The sequence below is a fragment of the Aythya marila genome, assembly GCF_965140915.1.
Source record: "Aythya marila genome assembly, chromosome: 2".
Lineage (NCBI taxonomy): Eukaryota > Metazoa > Chordata > Aves > Anseriformes > Anatidae > Aythya > Aythya marila.
Window position 1 is genome coordinate 49,425,318 of NC_139043.1, and position 19,176 is coordinate 49,444,493.

At 36.9% G+C, this 19,176-nt stretch overlaps 1 protein-coding gene across 1 annotated transcript in view; it reads left to right on the top strand.

Moving 5' to 3' along the window:
* The window catches only part of DCDC2 (doublecortin domain containing 2), a 62,623-nt gene extending 46,283 nt beyond the window's left edge, over positions 1-16,340 (top strand). Inside the window, 4 exon segments of the mRNA XM_082754411.1 lie at positions 3,937-4,037; positions 11,985-12,338; positions 13,260-13,325; positions 13,327-16,340. Coding sequence (XP_082610537.1) covers positions 3,937-4,037; positions 11,985-12,338; positions 13,260-13,325; positions 13,327-13,368 — 563 coding nt within the window. The 3' untranslated portion in view covers positions 13,369-16,340.
* Positions 16,341-19,176: the final 2,836 nt, after the last annotated feature.

The window sequence follows — 19,176 nt, forward strand, 5'->3', positions numbered from 1 at the left end:
AAATCCTCTAATTTATACTTGACAGCAGGCATAGCAGTAGGGAGATATTTGGGTCTTAAAGTGACCCTTAATTCCTTGCTGCTATCATCTTCTACTCAACTTGGAGCAAATTGGTAAAGTATGCCACAGCTTGACTGTAAGGCTTGGACCTATTTTCTTTTCTTACCCCCTTTTAGAGCAGTGTTGCCAGGACCCTGACTCACCTCCATCTTTGAAATTTCCAATTAGTTTGAGGCACAGGAAGTCAGAACTAGCTCTTGCGTGAGCATCATGTTTAACCTACAAGATTTCATTAACCATTTGGGGGTAGACATAAATGTTCCATCTAACGAAAGTGCTGGGAATTCTCTTTTCAGTGAGATACACTACTTATTTCTAATGTTAACAGAAGTTCAAATATAAACTTAGAACAGAATGATGATTTACAGAAATGTTATTTCATGTGATTTATAGTGGTTTCTAAAATGCCTTGTTTTTTTCCTCCCTTAGAGAAGTGTGTAGAAACTGACTAATGATTTGGAGACAGAGATGTGAAATATTGCATCAATAAGATATATTTTTTTTTTAAACCAAAAAGCATTTCTGAAATATTGCCTATAAAATAGGATGCAAAAATATCCAACATATATACATAACATAATTGCTTGTGAGGAGCTGAGTAACTCATGGAACTGGTAGTAGTGATTAATATGGTCTGCAAACACCTGCAGACAAGATCTTGACACAGAACACATAAACAAGGAATACATTGGCCTTTCAACCGTCCTCCTCCAGATATTTTTAGATTCACATGCAAAAAGAGTAAATTCTTCTGTCTGAAACAGAGTAGCAACATTACTAATGTTTACTTCTTTGAGCTATTTTCTTAACATTCCCTTTAATGAATCTAAATATTTTTTACATTATTTTACAGTTTTTGTATTTCTTTTCACTTCTGAAAAGAAAGGTATGTGTCCCAATGTAAGCCTAATCTCATTCCTTGCCATTTTCTTTTGAATTTTTAATTTGTTCCACTGTTACAACTTTCCCAGTTTTCAGTTAATGCCATTTTTTAGTTCACGCATTTTGGCACATCTCAGAGCTGTGTTGGTTTTTTTTTCCTTCCATGACTATTAATGGTACATTTGTTTTGGACATTTGTCTTCCATACTCTTAATGTTTGCACAGAGACAAATAATTCATTTTTCTTTGGTTGCTGATTTTCAAACTTGCTTATATATTTTGTCTTTTCTGAAACCAACTAATGTTATCTTCTGTTGTATGCATTTGAAATATGCTATCCTTTTAACTACTTGTTTTCTTTAGAGAACACAGCTGTTCTGAAAATAGTATAATTTCCCACTTTGCCTGAAAACACCATTCTTGAAGTTTTTCAGTGATTTTTGTGACACTTTCTCATTTTTTAGCATCTACCACAAGCAACTCTATGGAAGAGCAGGAATGATATTTCACTTTAGCATGCTTTCTATGCACGACAGTAATAGTGGTGTCCTTGAGAGCTGCTAGAAGATTGTGCAGGGCTCTTTTCAACTAATGTCTTCTAATTTATCACCAGCTTTCTAAGCAGACACCTGTTAGAAAATCCTCAGTGGAAATCACATTAAGTTTTCAGTTTTTGCTTGTTGAATCCCCCCTGTTACAAGCTTCTTGTGAACACTTGTCTGAATGTGAAAGTCTGTTGCATGAGCCAGGTAGAAAATGATTGTCTTCTCTTCTCTTATAGCTTGTCTGTTGTGTGGATGTTAGTTGCTGGGTTATTCAGCATAGCCCTGAGGCTCATCTGCTTCTCAAAGGAGAGGTGCTCTAAAACTAAAAACCCTCAACTCTTGAGATGAGTTTTGTAGATTTGGCCTGCGTGGCCAACACATGTTCATCTCCCTTGTACCTCTTCTCTTGCCTTGCCAGAGAAGAGCCTCAGCACTAAAGTCCTTTTATCTGTAGAGGACAGATCCCAATTTTTGGTTAAAATAACTGGGGAACTTGAAGATAAAAGAGTGTGAAGTGGATTATGATGATATTAAATGCAGTTCTCAGATGCTGATTTTACTTCTTACAGTTCAGTGAGCCAAGGAATCTAGAGCAAGCCACTGTGGTTATTTTCTCAAGATACTTAAGAGGCCTTGAGTTAGAAGGGTCATCAATGATGGCTTTTAAGAAACATGTTACATTTTCCTCTCAGAATATGGTTGTGTTGTATATCTCAGTCTAATGTCTGTGATGAGAGACAATAATAGCAACGTAGAATAGAATAGCTTCAGTCAGAAGAGACCAACAAAGATCATTATCATTGAGTCCAACTGTCAGACTATTTCAGGGCTGACCCCAAATTCAAACATATAATTTAGAGTTATTCAGATGACTTTTAAGCAAGGATAGGAAGGCACAGGGCATCAACCTCCTCTCTAGGAATCCTGTGTCTGAGTACTCTCTCAGTAAAGAAGTTTTCCATGATGTCTGGTCTGAAACTCTCCTGGCACAACTTTGAGCCATTCTCACACGTCCTGTTAACTAGACACCAGGGAGAAAAGATGAGTACCTTCCTCTCCTTTTCTCTTCCTCAGATAAGATCACCTCTCAACCTCCTTTTGTCTATACTTAACAAGATTAGTTGTTCGAGATACTCAGTGTATCCTCATACTATATGCCTTCCAGACCTTTTATCAGCTTTGTTGCTATCCTCTGGATCCTTTTGGGTATCTTAAGAACCTTTTTATGTTGTGGAGTCCACAACTGCACACAATATTCACAGTGAGGCTGAACCAGTACTAAACACAGTGGGAGAATTACCTCTTTTGACTGGCTAGCTATGTTAGGTTCAGTGTACCCCAGAATAAGGTTTGCCCCCTTGGCTGCCGGAGCACACTGTTGACAAATTTTGAGCCTATTATTGACCAGTATCCCCAGTGCTGCACCCAGTCTGTACCTGTGTCCAGCATTACTTACCACATCCTGGTTTGGCAACAGACATATAGGGCATAAGTTGACACTTTTCCCTGCAGTTATCCATTTTCAGTGGTATAGTATCTCCAAATTAGATAGATGGAGAGAGAGGGAGGTGATTTAGACTAATCCCCGTGTTTTTTATTTCTATGCTTTTCATGCTTTGGAGGGAGGGAAGAGAGAAATGTGCGTAATTTGGAAATTGGGTGGAAATTTCTGTATGTACTTGTCTTACTTTGCTAGTTAGCTGATAGCAAAAGACCCACGTTAGAAACCTCCTAGACCCCCTACTCATTACTTAGACTTGGAAAAACAAACAGACAAACAACCACCACCACCACCAAAACAAACAAACAAACAAAAAAAAAACCAGAAAAACAAACACCCCTAAATGGTGCACAATATTTGCAGAATTGAATATCATTGTAACCATTAACCTTTTTAGCGAGGTGTATGAGCTTCTTAAAAGCAGATGTGGAGTTTTAGCTACAACTCTTCTTGTACAGGCTCCAGGGATGGGGGCAGCAAGAATCCCAACTGTCTTTGTTTATCTTTTGCTCCTGGTTCACTGTGTTTGTTGTTGATTCAGAGCCTGAGATTTTTGTTAGATGTGTGTTTTATGCTAATTTCAAGAGGGTGCTATCACTGGCTATAGAACTAGAACTAATCTGTTATTACTGTAACATATTAAGTTCAGCTCTACTCCCAACCTCTCCTAAAATGGAAGGAACTTGAGATCCAGGTTTTGCTTAATCTCTCTGTTTCCTTTCCCTTCCCCAAATGATGTAGCATGTAATTACTTTTTTATTAAAAAGGAAAGGAAAACAATTTTAGAGTAATGGGGCATTAAAATCATTAAATATATATATATATGGAGAATGGTGGGTCAGCTCAGAAACCTGCTTTAAACAAAACCGAGTGCAGTTCAGTAGTTGTGCCACACAGTGTCATAGTTGGACTTTACTTCCTTCCACTCTGCATCTTTTCCCATTGTAGGTGACGGGATTTACAAAGTTAGAGAAGAGCAGTCTGAAATGTGGGGGGCAGCTGAAGTGCAGGAAGATGAAGACACTCATGTAGAAGTTCCTCTGGACCAGGTATTGATCAAACTTTAAATAACTGTTTTGTGTTTGTTTGTTTCAGAGGTTGCGCGTGTTGTTTATTCTTTCCCCAGTTTCTTTCAGGAGCACAGCAGGATTTTGTGAGGGGTGATTATAACTGCTCAACAATACAGCTTCACGTATGGGAACTTTAGCAAATATAACTTTGTTAATGTCAAACATCAGTTACCTTTTCATCATACATCTGTTTCAAAACTGATCTGAGAGCCTTTAGAGGGCCTCAGGATTATTTACCAAACAGATGAACCCTTTATACCAGTGGAACAGCATAAAGGGACTATGGCATAGAATCATGGTCAGAATTCCCTCAGTCCTGAGCCAAAAACAGGCATGGATTTATCAGATTTTTATTCAAGCTGCCAGCACTGTCTTCTGTTGAAACAACCCAGTACTTAATTGGCCAGCTTAATTGGCCATCAAGACTGTTCTGGTTCTTGACATAAAGAATGCTTCAGCTGTGTGTGTCTTTTCCCAGTGAATACCTGCCCTGGCCTCAGAGAGTTGGGTGCTAAGCACCATTGGGATCATCAGCCCTGTTAATTGCAGTTGTCCTTAAGAGGTGTTGTGATAATTAGGGTGTGTTGGATTGTACTGGTAGTACTGAAACTGGGGAAGAACATATTGCCTATCCGCTTAATCTTTGTTCCTTATGACATCATGAAGCACATTGTGCCCTGGACTTAATGTGCAATAATTGAACTGAGAAATGATTAGCCTGTTTATTGGCCTCTGAAGGTGTGTACAGAATTCCTTGGGGTAGTGTAAAGCATTTGATAGTAAAAATTGGGTCCTCAGGTCTTAGATTTTAGGTTGAATGTGATTCTTGTGAAATCCAGGGACCCTTGAAAACACATCTGTACTCCTCCACAGAGATGCTACAGCATAGTCAAGAGCTTTGCCTGACAGTCTTGCCAGTTTACCTCAGTTACAGGATGGTGGCAGTCACTGGAGAGGGGAGAACAGTTAACTGTCTGCTGCCTCTTCTGTACTTGGCAATGGGAGCTGTGGTTGTTGATACATTTGCTAGTGAGCATCCCTTGTGCTGATAAACTTGCAATGCTAGGCACTTGCTTGATACCTCTAAGCTCATGTGCTGAAACCAATGCGTAGTCCACAGATGGAAATACTTTTAAGTTGCTACCAATTGATTTTGATACCTGGACAAGGAACTGTCATCTCTGGAAGCAAGTGTGTGTGTGTTGGGAGGGGGGGGAGAGGGGAAGGCATGCACACTATTAATAATCTGATTTTTATGTTTTCAGAAAAGCAAAACAAAGCACCAAAATTTATTGAGAACTCAAGTTATGATTTATTTCGCATTTTAAAATTGCATGTTTCCTAGGTAATCTGGCAAGAAGCCAGGTCCTTCTGAGTAGCACTGAGTACTCTTTATTCCCAGATAACTGAGGTTACTCAGCTCTTGGAAACATATAGCATTTTAAATGTTCAGATTCTTATTAATGAACATTTTAAGTTGTTTTTAATTCTGTGGTATAAACCTTTAGATCTTTTTCTTATCTGAAGTGCACTTTCTGTTATGTGCTAGAAGTATGGAAAAGGACAGGCAGACAGGTCTTGACTATCTTGCATAATGCATAAATATTTACATGCCAGCTTTCACTAAAATGCTGACACTTCTGATATGCTATCATTTTTCCATCAGCCACATAAACGACGTGATGAAGATAGAGCTTAGTGTTTTGTTTTTTTTTTTAATTATTATTATTATTGTTATTTTTATGCACCTTCTCTGTCTTGCCATTTGAAGTACACAGTTGAACAAATGCCAGATAAGCCATTAACTAAACTTCGTGTAATACTGGCTAGACACACGCTTATGTCCTGTTCTGTAAAATGCAGTCTGCCAGCTGAGAACACATTGAAAGAACAGGATTTGCTTTATTCCAGACTAGCTGACAGTTGTAATTGAACATCAAGGAGGAAAAATCAGTGTTTTGCCTAAAACCAAACCATAGCCTTCTGTTCTGTATTCTGTACCAAGACTTCAGCTTCCAAATACAAAATGGATAGTTTCATCTTTTGACATGCAGACTTACTCCAGGTTGGTTATTTACATCACTGTGTCAACATCTACGGGAACTGATGACAGACTATGAAATCAGATGTGCAAATAGCAAGGGAACAATGTGGTCCTATTGTAGTTCTTGCTAAGAAGGGAGCAAAACAATACAAGTTTCATATTTGAAATGCTAATTAAATATATTACTTTGAGTTTGCTGTTCCTAATATAGATATATTTAAAGTAGCTTTTTCTGAGAGATAAAATATTCCAACTAATGAAGTTTTGGAATAGACTACTACTTTTTATGTAAATTGTGAAATACAAAAGCAGCATTTGATACTAATACTACTGAAATAACACTGGAAATTTCCATTGATTTATCCATTTCCGTAAGTCTGGTTGTTGTTCTCCTGCACTGAGCCCTTGGGAAGTGGGGTAAGCATGAGAGTTACAAGATATGAAATTGTCCACTGCATGATCCCTACAAGGAATTCAGGCATGTTGCTGTGCCAGCCTTCTTTGCCTTGGGGGATATGATACCGACTATTAAGATCTACGTGATGCATAATGATTCTGAACTCTGTTTTTTCCCCCTCCAGATTCATCATCCCCATCTCCCTCTCTATGTCTGTGTTTATTTATAAAAATCACTGAATGTTAAATTTGTTTAATGGGCATTGATTTGGGGGTCTGTTGTTGATGTTCATGCTCCTGGTTCTTTCACTAGCCATTTGCTTTCCATTATTCCAGATGTGTCCACTGATTAATGCAGTCCTTGATGCCACTCATTATTTTCCATTTCCTGGGCTGTGAAGTGATGTGAAATTGTGATGCTCTCTTAGGTGCTCTCTCTAGGTGGAACATATCATCAGTAGCAGAAAATTTGCACCTTTCATTGGCAGTTTTCATTACGGAGTATATGTTTTGCTTTAGAGACCCAAGATTCACCTCAGTGTACAGAACACGATGTTTATCTTCCATATTGCTTAAGGCAAAAGTTTGCATTGATTAAACATTAAAATAGGCTGACTGCTTACAGAGACATTCCTTGATTAAAAGGCTAGAACTTTTCATGAGGAAACATTTTGTATTACATTCATAAGGATTTCAAAATGGCATTTGGAAAAAAACCTTTTTATGCTGAAGTTTTGCTACAATTGATGCCACTGCAATTTAAACTTTCTGGATTTTGAGTGCTGACAAACCAGCAGATAAGAAAAACCCTGCCTGTTTTTCTTCCAGCTCCACTAATTTACACTTTTTTTTTTTCTTTAATTGTCTGTGCATGAAATATGGAAACCTGTTCCAGTTGGTTCCTTGCAGCGCAGAGTGAGAACAGAGATCTTCCCTAGTTTTCTGCATTAGATAATTGTGATTTCTGAAGCTGTAACAGCAAGGCCTGATCTTTTCTTTATAGACCTGTGCAGCCAACTGTTGAAGGGCCTAGATTCCTCAGAGTGAAGACTGCAAATACAGTTCTATTATAAAATTAGTGTTGATAGCACTTTGAAAGAAGTTCTCTCTCTCTGTGTGCACTTCTCTGGAAAAAAAATAAAATCTATGAGTCTTAGAGCAGACAGTTTTTCAAATTGCTTAACTTTCAGGGTGGTTTTCATTCACTGTAGAACAGTCTGTTTATGGGAAAAAAAATATATCTGCAACCTTTGTAGGGCTTCTTTTGAAATGCTTTTAATTTTCTCATTGTCTATAGGAGTGAATGTATGAAGTTTAGGCAGGTTTTAATGTACTCTTGGAAAATGTTATAGGAAAACTAAACATGACTATCAATGCAATAGATGGAGAAAAATACTCTTGGCTTAGGTACATCTTAGAAAATTAAGGATTTGTTCAGATGTTTTCTCTCTTCCATGGCCTTCTACTGATTAGGGAGCTGTGCACACTTCCAGTTACCACACAATGAAACTGAGGAATGGATTTTGAAAACCTGTTTTCAGTATGCTTCAAGTTACATAGCTTCCATTCATTCATGTTAGCCTTCTGGGCACTATGACCTTACAAAATTAGACTCTATGGACTCAGGTGTTGAATTTGTTGCAAAAAAACACATCCGACCCATAAAAAGGTTGGAGTTTAAAGTTGTTTGTTGTGGTGATAAAGACATTTTTTTTGCCTCCAGGAACAACAGCGCATTTACTATGTGGGAAGTGTAAGACTGATGAACCTTAACTATTCATTTGCTTGTTTTTAAGTGCTTGGGTTTTGTAAATGATGTGGAAGAGAAGAGGGCTGCTGTCACTTAGCAACCCTGCCTCATTCAGGAACAAAATGTTTTGCTGCTGGAATCTGTGCAGTGCAGCTACAAAGCATTCCTGGCTGGGTGGGAGCAGGGGTAGCTCTGTTCTGGAGACAATTGCTGCAATCAAAGTTAAGTGTTCCTGATACTTCATTTGTGCGATGTATTCATGCTGATATATTTGTGACCATTAAGATTTTTGTTGTCTATCTCATTGTTTGTCTGTTGTGACCATTAGCCAAGTAAACATTTACAAATTGTCTCAATAAAGGAAAATCATATTTTACATTGATGGTATAAAATAATTTCTACCTTAAATGATTTGTGATACTGCACTTTTCAGTATTCTAGTATCAGTCATGTACAAACCTACTGAGAGATTACATTAGCATCCCTCGAGGAAAAGAAGCCAAATGCTTCAATGTCTAAAGATTTCCTGACTTACTGCTTTTGAATGATGATGGCATTTGGTAATGTAGCTCTTAATGAATGATAGCATGATGAGTGTAATTAGAATACATCTTTCTTTTTTAAACACTGTGTTTTTGTTGACATTAAAAAATACCATCAAGCAATCATACTTCTTGAATGCAAAATGAAATTCACTCTGTTCCTCATCAACCTGCTAGTAAGTCAGCAGGTTTCCAGAATGCGAGCTGGGGCCATGTTTTCAGCATGAAGTTGAGATTGATTTCACTTGTTTCTAGTGCCTTTGGTTGACTATACCTTTGAATATATGCAATTCTTTTGTCAGCGATTCTTTTTAGTGGTAGTCTATGACAAGCAAAGAATTGTGCTTACAGTCATTGAGATATGGTTTGAATAGTTAACTAGTGTAAAACCAACCAACCAAAAAAAAAAAAAAAGCACAAACAAAACACTCTAATGTGAAATAAATAAATTAAACAAAAACTAGTGTTATATTAAAAAACAAAAACAACAAAACTGGGTGACTGCAAAAGCATTGTCTTCACTTAAAGAATGCAGTCAGCTGCAAAAGGAAGAATGTTACTTCATATTTTCCTGCAACCATACAGAAGGCAAAATATAACCCTTATTATGAATAGCAGGAAGAATGAATATAGTCCATCGCAGTCACTGAAAAGGTTTCCTGTCCTAGAAGACACTTAGTCCTCTATGATTATTACCCCAAGGAATAAGAGTGTAATCACCTCATGCTTCTCCAGTCCTAGGTTTATTGCTGTTGGGTTCAAGTTGTCCTGTGTCCACATCACAAAGAACAGCAGCATTACAGTAACACAGGAATACTTCTTGTCAACTTCGTTACACTATACCTGTTTACTTACCTTTGGCTAGATCTGGCTGCGTGCTTCCAACATAAATTTTAGAAGTGCCATTTGCTTTCTATTGTTATCAAGGAATCTCATGTTAACATTAATATTTGTTATTCATGTTTCTTTAGTTGAGGTAGTAGACCTCAGTCACTCAAGGCTGGAGATATAGCTCTGGAAATAGCAATATAGCTGGAAATAATATCTTAGATCACTGCAAGAGCTGACTGAGAAAGCCTGGGTTTATTTTTATTCTTTTCTAATGCCGTCTTTTCGTTTGATGATTGTAATGTAGCAAGCAGTTGTCATTACGCAAAAAAAAAAGTAAAAAAAAAAAAAAAAAAAAAGGTGTACTTTTAGCTGGAAGTGCCAAAGCGTTCAATTTGTCCAGTCCTCCCCTGATATGGTCAGAATCCAAAGTTGCTAAATTCCACAGCAGATTGAAAATAAATTAGTAGGTCACGTGTGGTATAGTAGGTGGACTAGATCTACAGATTCTCAGATTCTTTGCTGTCTTTATGTGCTGGTAGTTACGAGAGTTTGCTCAAGTTTGCTTTGTATGGTAGCTTCTTTGAAGGTGTCTATAAATACTTGGCTTGTTGAATTTTTATTTTAGTAGTAACAAGACCTGTTTGATGTTACCAAGTGAAAGTAAGTTAGGAAAAAAAAAATAGTTAAGTTAAATAAAAATCAGACAGAGACCACTGTACTTCAAAAAGTACTTTTGGAGCCACTATTTATCTGATCAGGTGACCATGTAATATTCCTAGTAATTTGTCATTCCATGGATCATCACACTGGAATAACTTGTCCTGTTTGGTGCTGTGTCAATGGGGTATTTTGTACTGCCATAGTACAGGTGCCTTACATTGCTACTTAAATACCCAAGCAACAGCAGGGTGGTTCATCAAGATGCTCCAGTCAATTGGTGGTATTGTTGAACTGGCTCTTACTAATATGCTGAAGAGAATGAGAGATTTCTTTTGAAATGTTGCTATTAGTGAGGTAAAGAGGTTTTTAGGACAGAACTTACAGATTGTAGGAGATTCCTGCCTCCTTAAAGGATCTGCTAATGATAGTAAACTTCCAAACATTTTTGATTAAGTGAGAAGCTATCTTTTGCTCTCAGCTTGTTTGCTTTAGATTTAGAATCTGATGAGGCTATGTGAGAGGCAGACACACTTTCTGTCTTGTGGGATTTTTACTCTTTGATTCAAACATGAGCACAAGTACATAAGTCAACTTGGCAGTAGGGGCAATGGTTCACTGGTCAGGTGAATCTTGAAAGCTGAAACTAGAAGACAAATGACAAAAACTAGATAGCATGCACATCAGTCTTGCAGATTGTCATGAAATAATGCTACTAGCAGCATTATCTGCAGTGAGTTTCTGCTTAGTCTTCTTCAATATGGGACAAGATCCTGTTCCTCCCATCTGATGGTCTGCTAATGTAGGAAAGATGAATTGCTAAATGTCAAACAAATCCTAACTATGCAAACCTACACAGGTGTTTTGTGAAAAGGAATGATGTTATGTAAGTGACCAGTAGGTCTACCTCATCTCTCTTGCTACTTTTCTGTGGATGCAAAGATGACAGGTTGCAACCAGAGTGACTGGTATGGCACAGTCTGGTCCATATGTAAAACTGGGGAACAGTTTGTGGAAAATAACAATGAGTTTATTTTTTAACAATATTTTATTGTGCTAGGAGTTTATAGAAAAGTATGTACCAGATGCCAGAATGTTGGAAAACCTGTAATAGCTGGAAGAAAATATCTGCTTCTGGAATAATGAAGTCACAGAATCAGAGAATGGTTGGAGTTGGAAGGGACCTCTGAAGATCATCTAGTCCAATCTCCCTGCTGAGCAGGATCACCTAGAGCACATTGTGCAGGATGGCATCCAGGCGGGTTTTGGATATCTCCAGAGAAGGAGACTCCACAGCCTCTCTGGGCAGCCTGTTCAGTGCTCTGTCACCCTCACAGTAAAGACATGTTTTCTCATGTTCAGCCAGATCTTCCTGTGCTTCAGTTTGTGCCCATTGCCTCTTGTCCTACTACTGGGCACTACTGAAAAGAGGCTGGCCCCACACTCTTCACACCCTCCCTTCAGATATTCATACACACTGTTAAGATCCCCTCCCAATCTTCTCCTCCCCAAGCTAAAAAGGCCTAGCTCTCTCAGCCTCTCCTTGCATGACAGATTCTCCTGTCCCCTAATCATCTTAGTAGCCCTCTGCCAGACTCACTCAGAGGGTGAGTCTGTCATGACAGACATGTCTGTCATGTTTCTGAATTGCTTGGTGTGTTCTGTTCAAAAATGGCTGATAACGTTGCTGTGTTTCCTTTCATCAGAGGCCAGCAGAAACTGTAGATGAAGAGGAAAATGCAGAAGAGGAAGATGACAGGGAAGAGGAGGAGGCATATAAACTAAAGGAAGAATATCCAGAAATGAATGGAAAGGAAAGCAGGGAAATTGTTAAAAAAAGAAATAAAGTGGAAGAAAATGAGAAGAAATTAAATGGGAATTATAAACACAACACGGAAGAAACAGAGAATGTTGACCAATCAGAGGAAGAGGAACTCACCCATTTAAATTCCAAGATAAATGAGGAAAATGGTGAGGGAACTGAGCAGTTGAACAGCCAAGGTAATTTTCAGTCTAAAGAGGACATAAAAGAAAAGGAGTATTTTGACAGTCAGAACCAGGTAACTGTTTTTTTTTTTTTTTTCAGTTTGTTTTTCTTAAGTTACTATTCCTCATTTGCATCAGCTTTAGGCTTCTTCTCAGCTTGTCTCTAAGTATCTCACTACTGATAAGTCTCTGGGTGTCCCTAATAGAACTGAAATATGTGGGAAAAGCTATTTCCCATCTATATAGATTTGTTATATCAGTAATTACATTATATGCCCTCCAACTGAGAAGGCAGATGTTTCTCACTGTTCAATGAAGCTGCATGTCCTGCTTCCTGAGTATGCTAGACTCTGAAAAAAAGAAAAATCTTGCAATTTCCAGGAAAGCGTAATCATTATATATTTTCCACACTTTATTGTCCTTTAGGACAGAGGATAAAGATGTGTTCATGAAAACACAGTGCCTTATTATTTTGATGAGTTGACTTTCACAGAAGTCGTATTTCTTGAAAGGTTCTTGCCATTGCTTTGTGGAAGTTTAATTTCTTTTTCTCAGAAGTCTGAAGAGACAATGGAGATGATCAATGTCTTGAAAGCAAAGAGCTTTAGTCAGCTTAAGAGCAAATATCCTGTTAATTTAGGATTTCTGGTAACATGCTGTTGGCTTAGATGGAGTTATGCAGCCCAGAAAAATCAAGTGGACTAACTTGAACGTAAGAATGTGGGAAACAAAGTGCTTGATAGGAAGAATCCAGCTTTTCCTAGAGCTGGATCAAGTGTTAGAAGCAGAACAACTTGCTGCATATACCCTGCATATAGACTGCTGAAAAAACAGACTCTGCCTCTTGGGATACTGGGTATGGTTTCTCGTTTCCTTGCTACTGGGCTTTCTTCTGTTTCTGTATTTCACACAGGAACATTTTTTGAAGAAGTTATCTAGAAATCTTTGTTACCTGATGAAGTTAACAATACCTCTTTTTTTTTTTTTTTTTTAAGGTTGATTCCCGTATCGAAAAAACATCCACAAATCCAAGGGTGACAATCACCAGCCCACAGGAAAATGGAAAAAAAGGACCAGAACAATGACTATGCTGCAGTTGTATAGATATAAAAAAGTAATGAGTAGAAAATGAAATATTACAATACTTTAAAACATTTTTTTGTGATTGATAACTTAAAATGGGAAGATAGGTTGAGTACCCATGTGTTGCACCTTGAGATGATAATGCCATTTGGAATGATAGAGAAAATAAATGTTAGTAGGTATTAAAGGAGCGTTGAATTATTTTTACAAGATATGACTTTCTGATGGAATTTGAGAGGGAAAATGTAAAACTGTTCTATATTTATATTAGAAATAAGTGGACTATTCTGTGATATAAAATGGTTAGCAGTAGCAGAGTCAAACATATATATGGTATTTTTGTTACAGAAAAAGGATAAACAAACAAGTTAAATGTCAGAACATCTTTGCAGACTTGTTTAAAAAAATAAAAATAATTTGTGACTTTTAATGAGGACATATGTAGTGCTTCCTTTAAAATTCCACAATATACATGATTCTCAGGCATAACAGTAAGATATAAATAGAATACATTTCTCAGTTAAAGGACACAAAACACGGTGTAGTATAATGAGAAGCCAGTCCTAATATTACCGAATAGTGGATTTTCAGTATATTAATTTGATCGTTAGGTTTTGAATTCTTAAACAGCACTTATTTGGCATTGTGAAGATGTGTTGACAGCCCACAATACTGCAGTTTCTTCCCACTTGCAGCAACAAGTTATGTTGATCGTCCTGCACTGATTTACTAAAGAGTGAGTTGTAGTGAAAAAGGAATAAGGGAAGGGTATGTAGCAGATTAGTTCATTTGTAATTCAGTCCTTGTGAAATGTAATTTATTAATGAAAAAAATGAAGAGGCCCAGATTCAGACTGAAATTGGTGTGAAATCCTTGCTATCAACTGAACCATTTTAACATTAGGATAACCCACCAGTTTTCTGTAAAACTCAGAAGCTATTGTTGCATTTATGAATCCTTTACATACTCTTAATGCATGAAAGTATAATACCATATTTTTGAGTAAGATGGTTTCTGATAGGCTGTGGCTTAATTTGCATTAGTAAATAAGGCATTGATCCACAGTATTACTTCTCTTAATGACACCAATCCCATTTCTGTTATTGTTTCTCTGTTAGCAATAATTTGTAGTTCATGAGATACAGCTCTGAGCATTATTTCATTAATTATACAAAAGAAATAATGAGTTTCCTTATCATTAATTCTTGTAAATTATTACTATGAGAAATTAAATGTCACTTTTGTTGATTTCATGCCATTAAAACAAAAATTACATTCATGAACAAATTTAACTTGAAACACCGTTTGAAGAATGTATAGAAGCACTTGTCATGACTGAAACTCATACAGATATCTGTGCTTTTCTGCTGACTAGAAATGGAGTAGTTTTTCCAATGGAGTAGAAACATGCAGAGTATTGACAATGGAAGTGTAAAAAAAATAAAATAAAATAAAAAAATGTAACCCTAAAACTAAAAACCATAGGAACAGGGTTAGAGTGGTTTGCCCGGTTTGCCCTATGGTAACTCTGAAATGTCTATGATTTGTGTGTCCTTTGTTGAACTGTCTGTCAAAGATCTAAGGGAATATTACAAATATTACATCCATGGTTCAAAATCAGATGCTAATCTAGGCAAGCTCTTAAGCAAATATATATTCTTCTTTTATTTGATGTAGAAATTAAGCCTATGTTCAGATGTCTTTGATTTCATTGGGATTTAAGAAGACACATAAAAATAAGCAGAAGTAAACCCAACCAAACAACAAAGTAAACCGCCAAACAGTACGAATAAAATAACTCCAAGTGCTAATGAAGGAAATGACACATAGCAATCCTCTAGGTACCTTTGTAGTTAATCCTGCAGTTGACCAATGTACACAGTAGCATAGAAAGCCATCAAACAATGCTAAACCAGCCATATCAGGCAGCTCTGTTTCAGCGTACCTGCCAAACTTTCTGTGCAAAGACCACCAGGGAAAATGGCTAACACTACATCTTTGCTTACTGAATAGCTCATGTGCTTAACAGTGAGCATGGTCTTAAATATGCTGCTGAATCAAGACAAATAACAGTGAGCTTGTATTTACTTTACCATGAATTAGCCCTTTGCTATAAGTTAATGGTGTACCCAAATACAGGACTCTACTTGCTGCCATTGTATCACATGTTAAGACTTGAACAACCTCGGAGATGTTCTTCATCCTCAGAAGTTTGAAATTAAATTGACATCCAAAAATATCTAGTGGAGACACTTAATTAGGAGAATATTTAATTCAAAATGTTGTACTTAAAAACAATATTGAGAAGAAACAGGGATTTGTATGGTGACTCTCTCATTTCTTTCTATTTGTAGCTTCTGTCTGCCAATGGTTTTTATCATTACTTCGTTCTTCCCCAAAAGTTCAGTGTCTTCTGTACTTAAAGACGTACAAACATCAGTAAGAATTATTTAAATGCTTAAACTAAATTCTAGTGAACTGTGATATGGTAACTGTCTTTCATGGGAACATGAAAGTCCCGATGAGTGCTATTCTGCCTTTAAAATGTTCCCTCTCTGTTGTTTATCTCCTGAGAGACAGAATATTTTTCTTCAGAATAGCAAACTGGACTTTCTGAAAATGGAGATAGAATCATTTTATCATTCCTTCTTACAGTACTGAAAACATGTATTTTTTTGTCGGATTCTCTTATACAGAAAAAAATAACTTATGCATAACAATTCTGATGTCAATATAATAATTAAACAATTAAACAATCTGAAAGAATTCAGATTGTCTTGCTAATGTTTTGTGTGTGTGTATGAATTTGCTGTGTGATAGCTTACATCAGCTTTACATGAAAAATATGTTATTTTGTTAAGCTTATATAATGTTATTTTATTAAGCTTCTAACATTTCTGAGTTTTTTTTTTTTTTAAAGAATAGTTTTCTCATTTTGATGTTATTTTTAAAAATAATTTGCTATTAAAAAGAACTAGCATACAGACACTCCTGTTTTTGTTTCATATCGAGGCCAGTTTGCCATTAAGTCTATGTGTTGATGAGGGGTATTATCACCAAGACCTGGTGATATTTTTAGCTGTTAGGATACTTCCATACCTAGAACTTCAATAAATAAATAAATAAATAAAATTTGTTAGTTATGGTATTGCAACTGTGAAAGAAAATATGCTGACGATTTGGGTATTATATAGTCTACAAATCTAAGAACTAATTCCTAATTTTCAGCAAAGCACTAAAGCATACACTTAAATCCCATAAGGCTGCAGTTTTCATTACAATGCTTCAGTGCTCTAACATGTCAGAGCCAAAATAAAGTTAATTTCTGGAAAGAAATGGGTGAAAATGAGGAAAATGTGTTCCTCCCTCAGCCTCATCTAAAGTAAAGCTAAATAAATCTGCACAACAAAGAAAAAAAATAATAAATGCAACTATTTGGGTTATTTGAAAATCCTGAAAAAATGAGCGTTTCTTGGGTATTTTGATGGATTATCTCAAAGGTACATTAAAGTAAGTATTAGATAATAAATGTAAGTACAAAATGAAGTATATTGAAGAAGAATATTTAAATGGTAACAATCAAAATGATTTAACGAGATGCAACTCAAGGACATTGTTTTGGGTGGCTGATAGTCTTCAATCTAAATTTTAATTAAACAAATTGCTTTAGACATGGCAATAGACATTGAAGCCATCCAATGTATTTGGATTATTCTGTATGCACATATTTGCATTCATTAACTTAAAGGAGTGTGTATGAACATGGTAACTGAGTGCATTTTTGTGTGCTTGCGTATACTGCAGACACAAACAATTTGCATATACAATAACCTAGCAGTGGGGAAAAATACTATTGATTGTAGCTGAAATTTCCTATACTTATACAAGAAAGATATCAGTAGATCTAGCAACCTTTATTAAAGGGTGATATTTTTTAACATTATGTGTGTACATTGGTTCTTTGCTGAGACAGGTTTCAGAATACTTGACACCCTGAAGTAAAATGGAAATAGCAGCCTAAAACTCCCTGGGAGCTAGGCGAGTCATGAGGAATTGGAAAGGAGCTGGAAAATTCAAGGAAGAAAATAGAAATCTTTACTACAGAATGCAACACAAAGACATTCAAAATTCTTTAGTACTAGGCTACTGCATAGATAACTTCTGTTTTAAGCAATGGGATACTTTTGAACAGTAGGCAGACATCCAGCAACCTGTGCAGTTACTATGAATGCTTTCAAAATGTTCATGTTTTCCTTGCAGTCACCTACAGATATTTTCCAGGCTCCAAAAACAAAACATAAATATAAGAAAGTAATTAAAAAAGGCTAAATTCCCCTCCTGAACACCCAATTCCTGGCACAAGTGATTTCCATGAGAGTGGCTCTGCTCTGTTCCAGATTTCCAAGTGTGCAGAAAGCACCAGCCAGATAATAAACCCACCTAAACACAGTCATCCTCTGGTTATACTAGTACACTAGCTCAGTTTCTCTAGGCTGTCCAGTTTGTGACTGGAGAAAAATTGCCCTCCAGAGGATAGTATGAAATACCTGAGATCCCAGTTGAGTCACCTGTAATGGACTGTCTGGTTCAGCAAGCAGCTTAAGAATTAGCCTAAAATTAGATGATGTTGAAGAATAAAGTCCAGGTGAGATCCACTTAAAAATGTGGCCCCTTTGCCATAAAGTCAGATTTTTTTTTTTTTTTTCAAATTTGAACAAGCATGAAATAAAGTATAGCTTGCAAAGGTTGTGTGTAAATTAAAACCTGTGCTGTAAAATTGAAGAATGCACTTATTAACAGAAAGCACATAACTATAAAGAGTTGTGTTTTTCTTTGTAGTGATACTTTTGGTTTGGGGTTTTCTCCTTCAGCCTGGGTACATGAGATCTACTGAAAAAAGAAGTGTGAAAAGAAAACTAGAAACTGACTTCTGGATACTTGATTGTGGCAGCTAGGGAAGGTGTCAAATATAGAGGTGGAGCCTAGCACCATGAACCTGAATGTTTCTGAAGTCAGTGGAGTGACCTCCAGGTGTCACAGCTGTGGAGGATGTACCTGAGTGAGGAGTGTCATCAGGGAGGCTGTGTGCATAAAGAGATAAAGAATTAATGCAGGTATCACAGATCAAATCAGTGCTCTCACATAAGGATCCCCCTCATCAGCCCCTCACCTGAATTGTGGCCCTAAATCAAAAGCACATCAAGCTTCACCATTCAGAGTACAATAACATTCTCCCAATAGTGGGAGAGTGTGTTGAGGCTTTGAACAAAAGGTTTTGTAAGAAAATTAAAAGGGAAGCTATATTTCTTAAGACTCACTGCATTGCTTTCAAATCTTGCAACCTTGGGGCCACTTCTCTCTTCTTTCTCATCCTGTCTATATCAAAAACTAGAAAAAACAGTTCAGCTTTCAAATATGAAAACATTTGAGTTTCTCTGTCCTTCAAAAACTGTTTAACTCTGCAGAATGAAAAAGCATTGCTCTGACTCCAAATCCAATGCATTATCTAGTAGGATAGATCCTGTCAAGATGTCGGGGGGAAAAAAAAAAAGGCATAATTTTAAAGGATTTTATTTAAGAGGTTATTCTTACAGAAATTAGTCATTAAGACCTCATGACTGTTCCCAACCTTCCCCTTTCTCCTGTAGCTGAGCAAGACTCACCCACACTGTGACTATGCCTGGTACATACTGGTAGCTGGCCCAGCTGCTTACCAGATAAAATTTTGATGAGACAAACGTGGCTATCAGGAGTATGGGGGCAAGTTTGACGTTGGCAGCTCAGCCATGACCACTCGCTTTGTCACAGCGAGTCACAGTCAGCCTTATT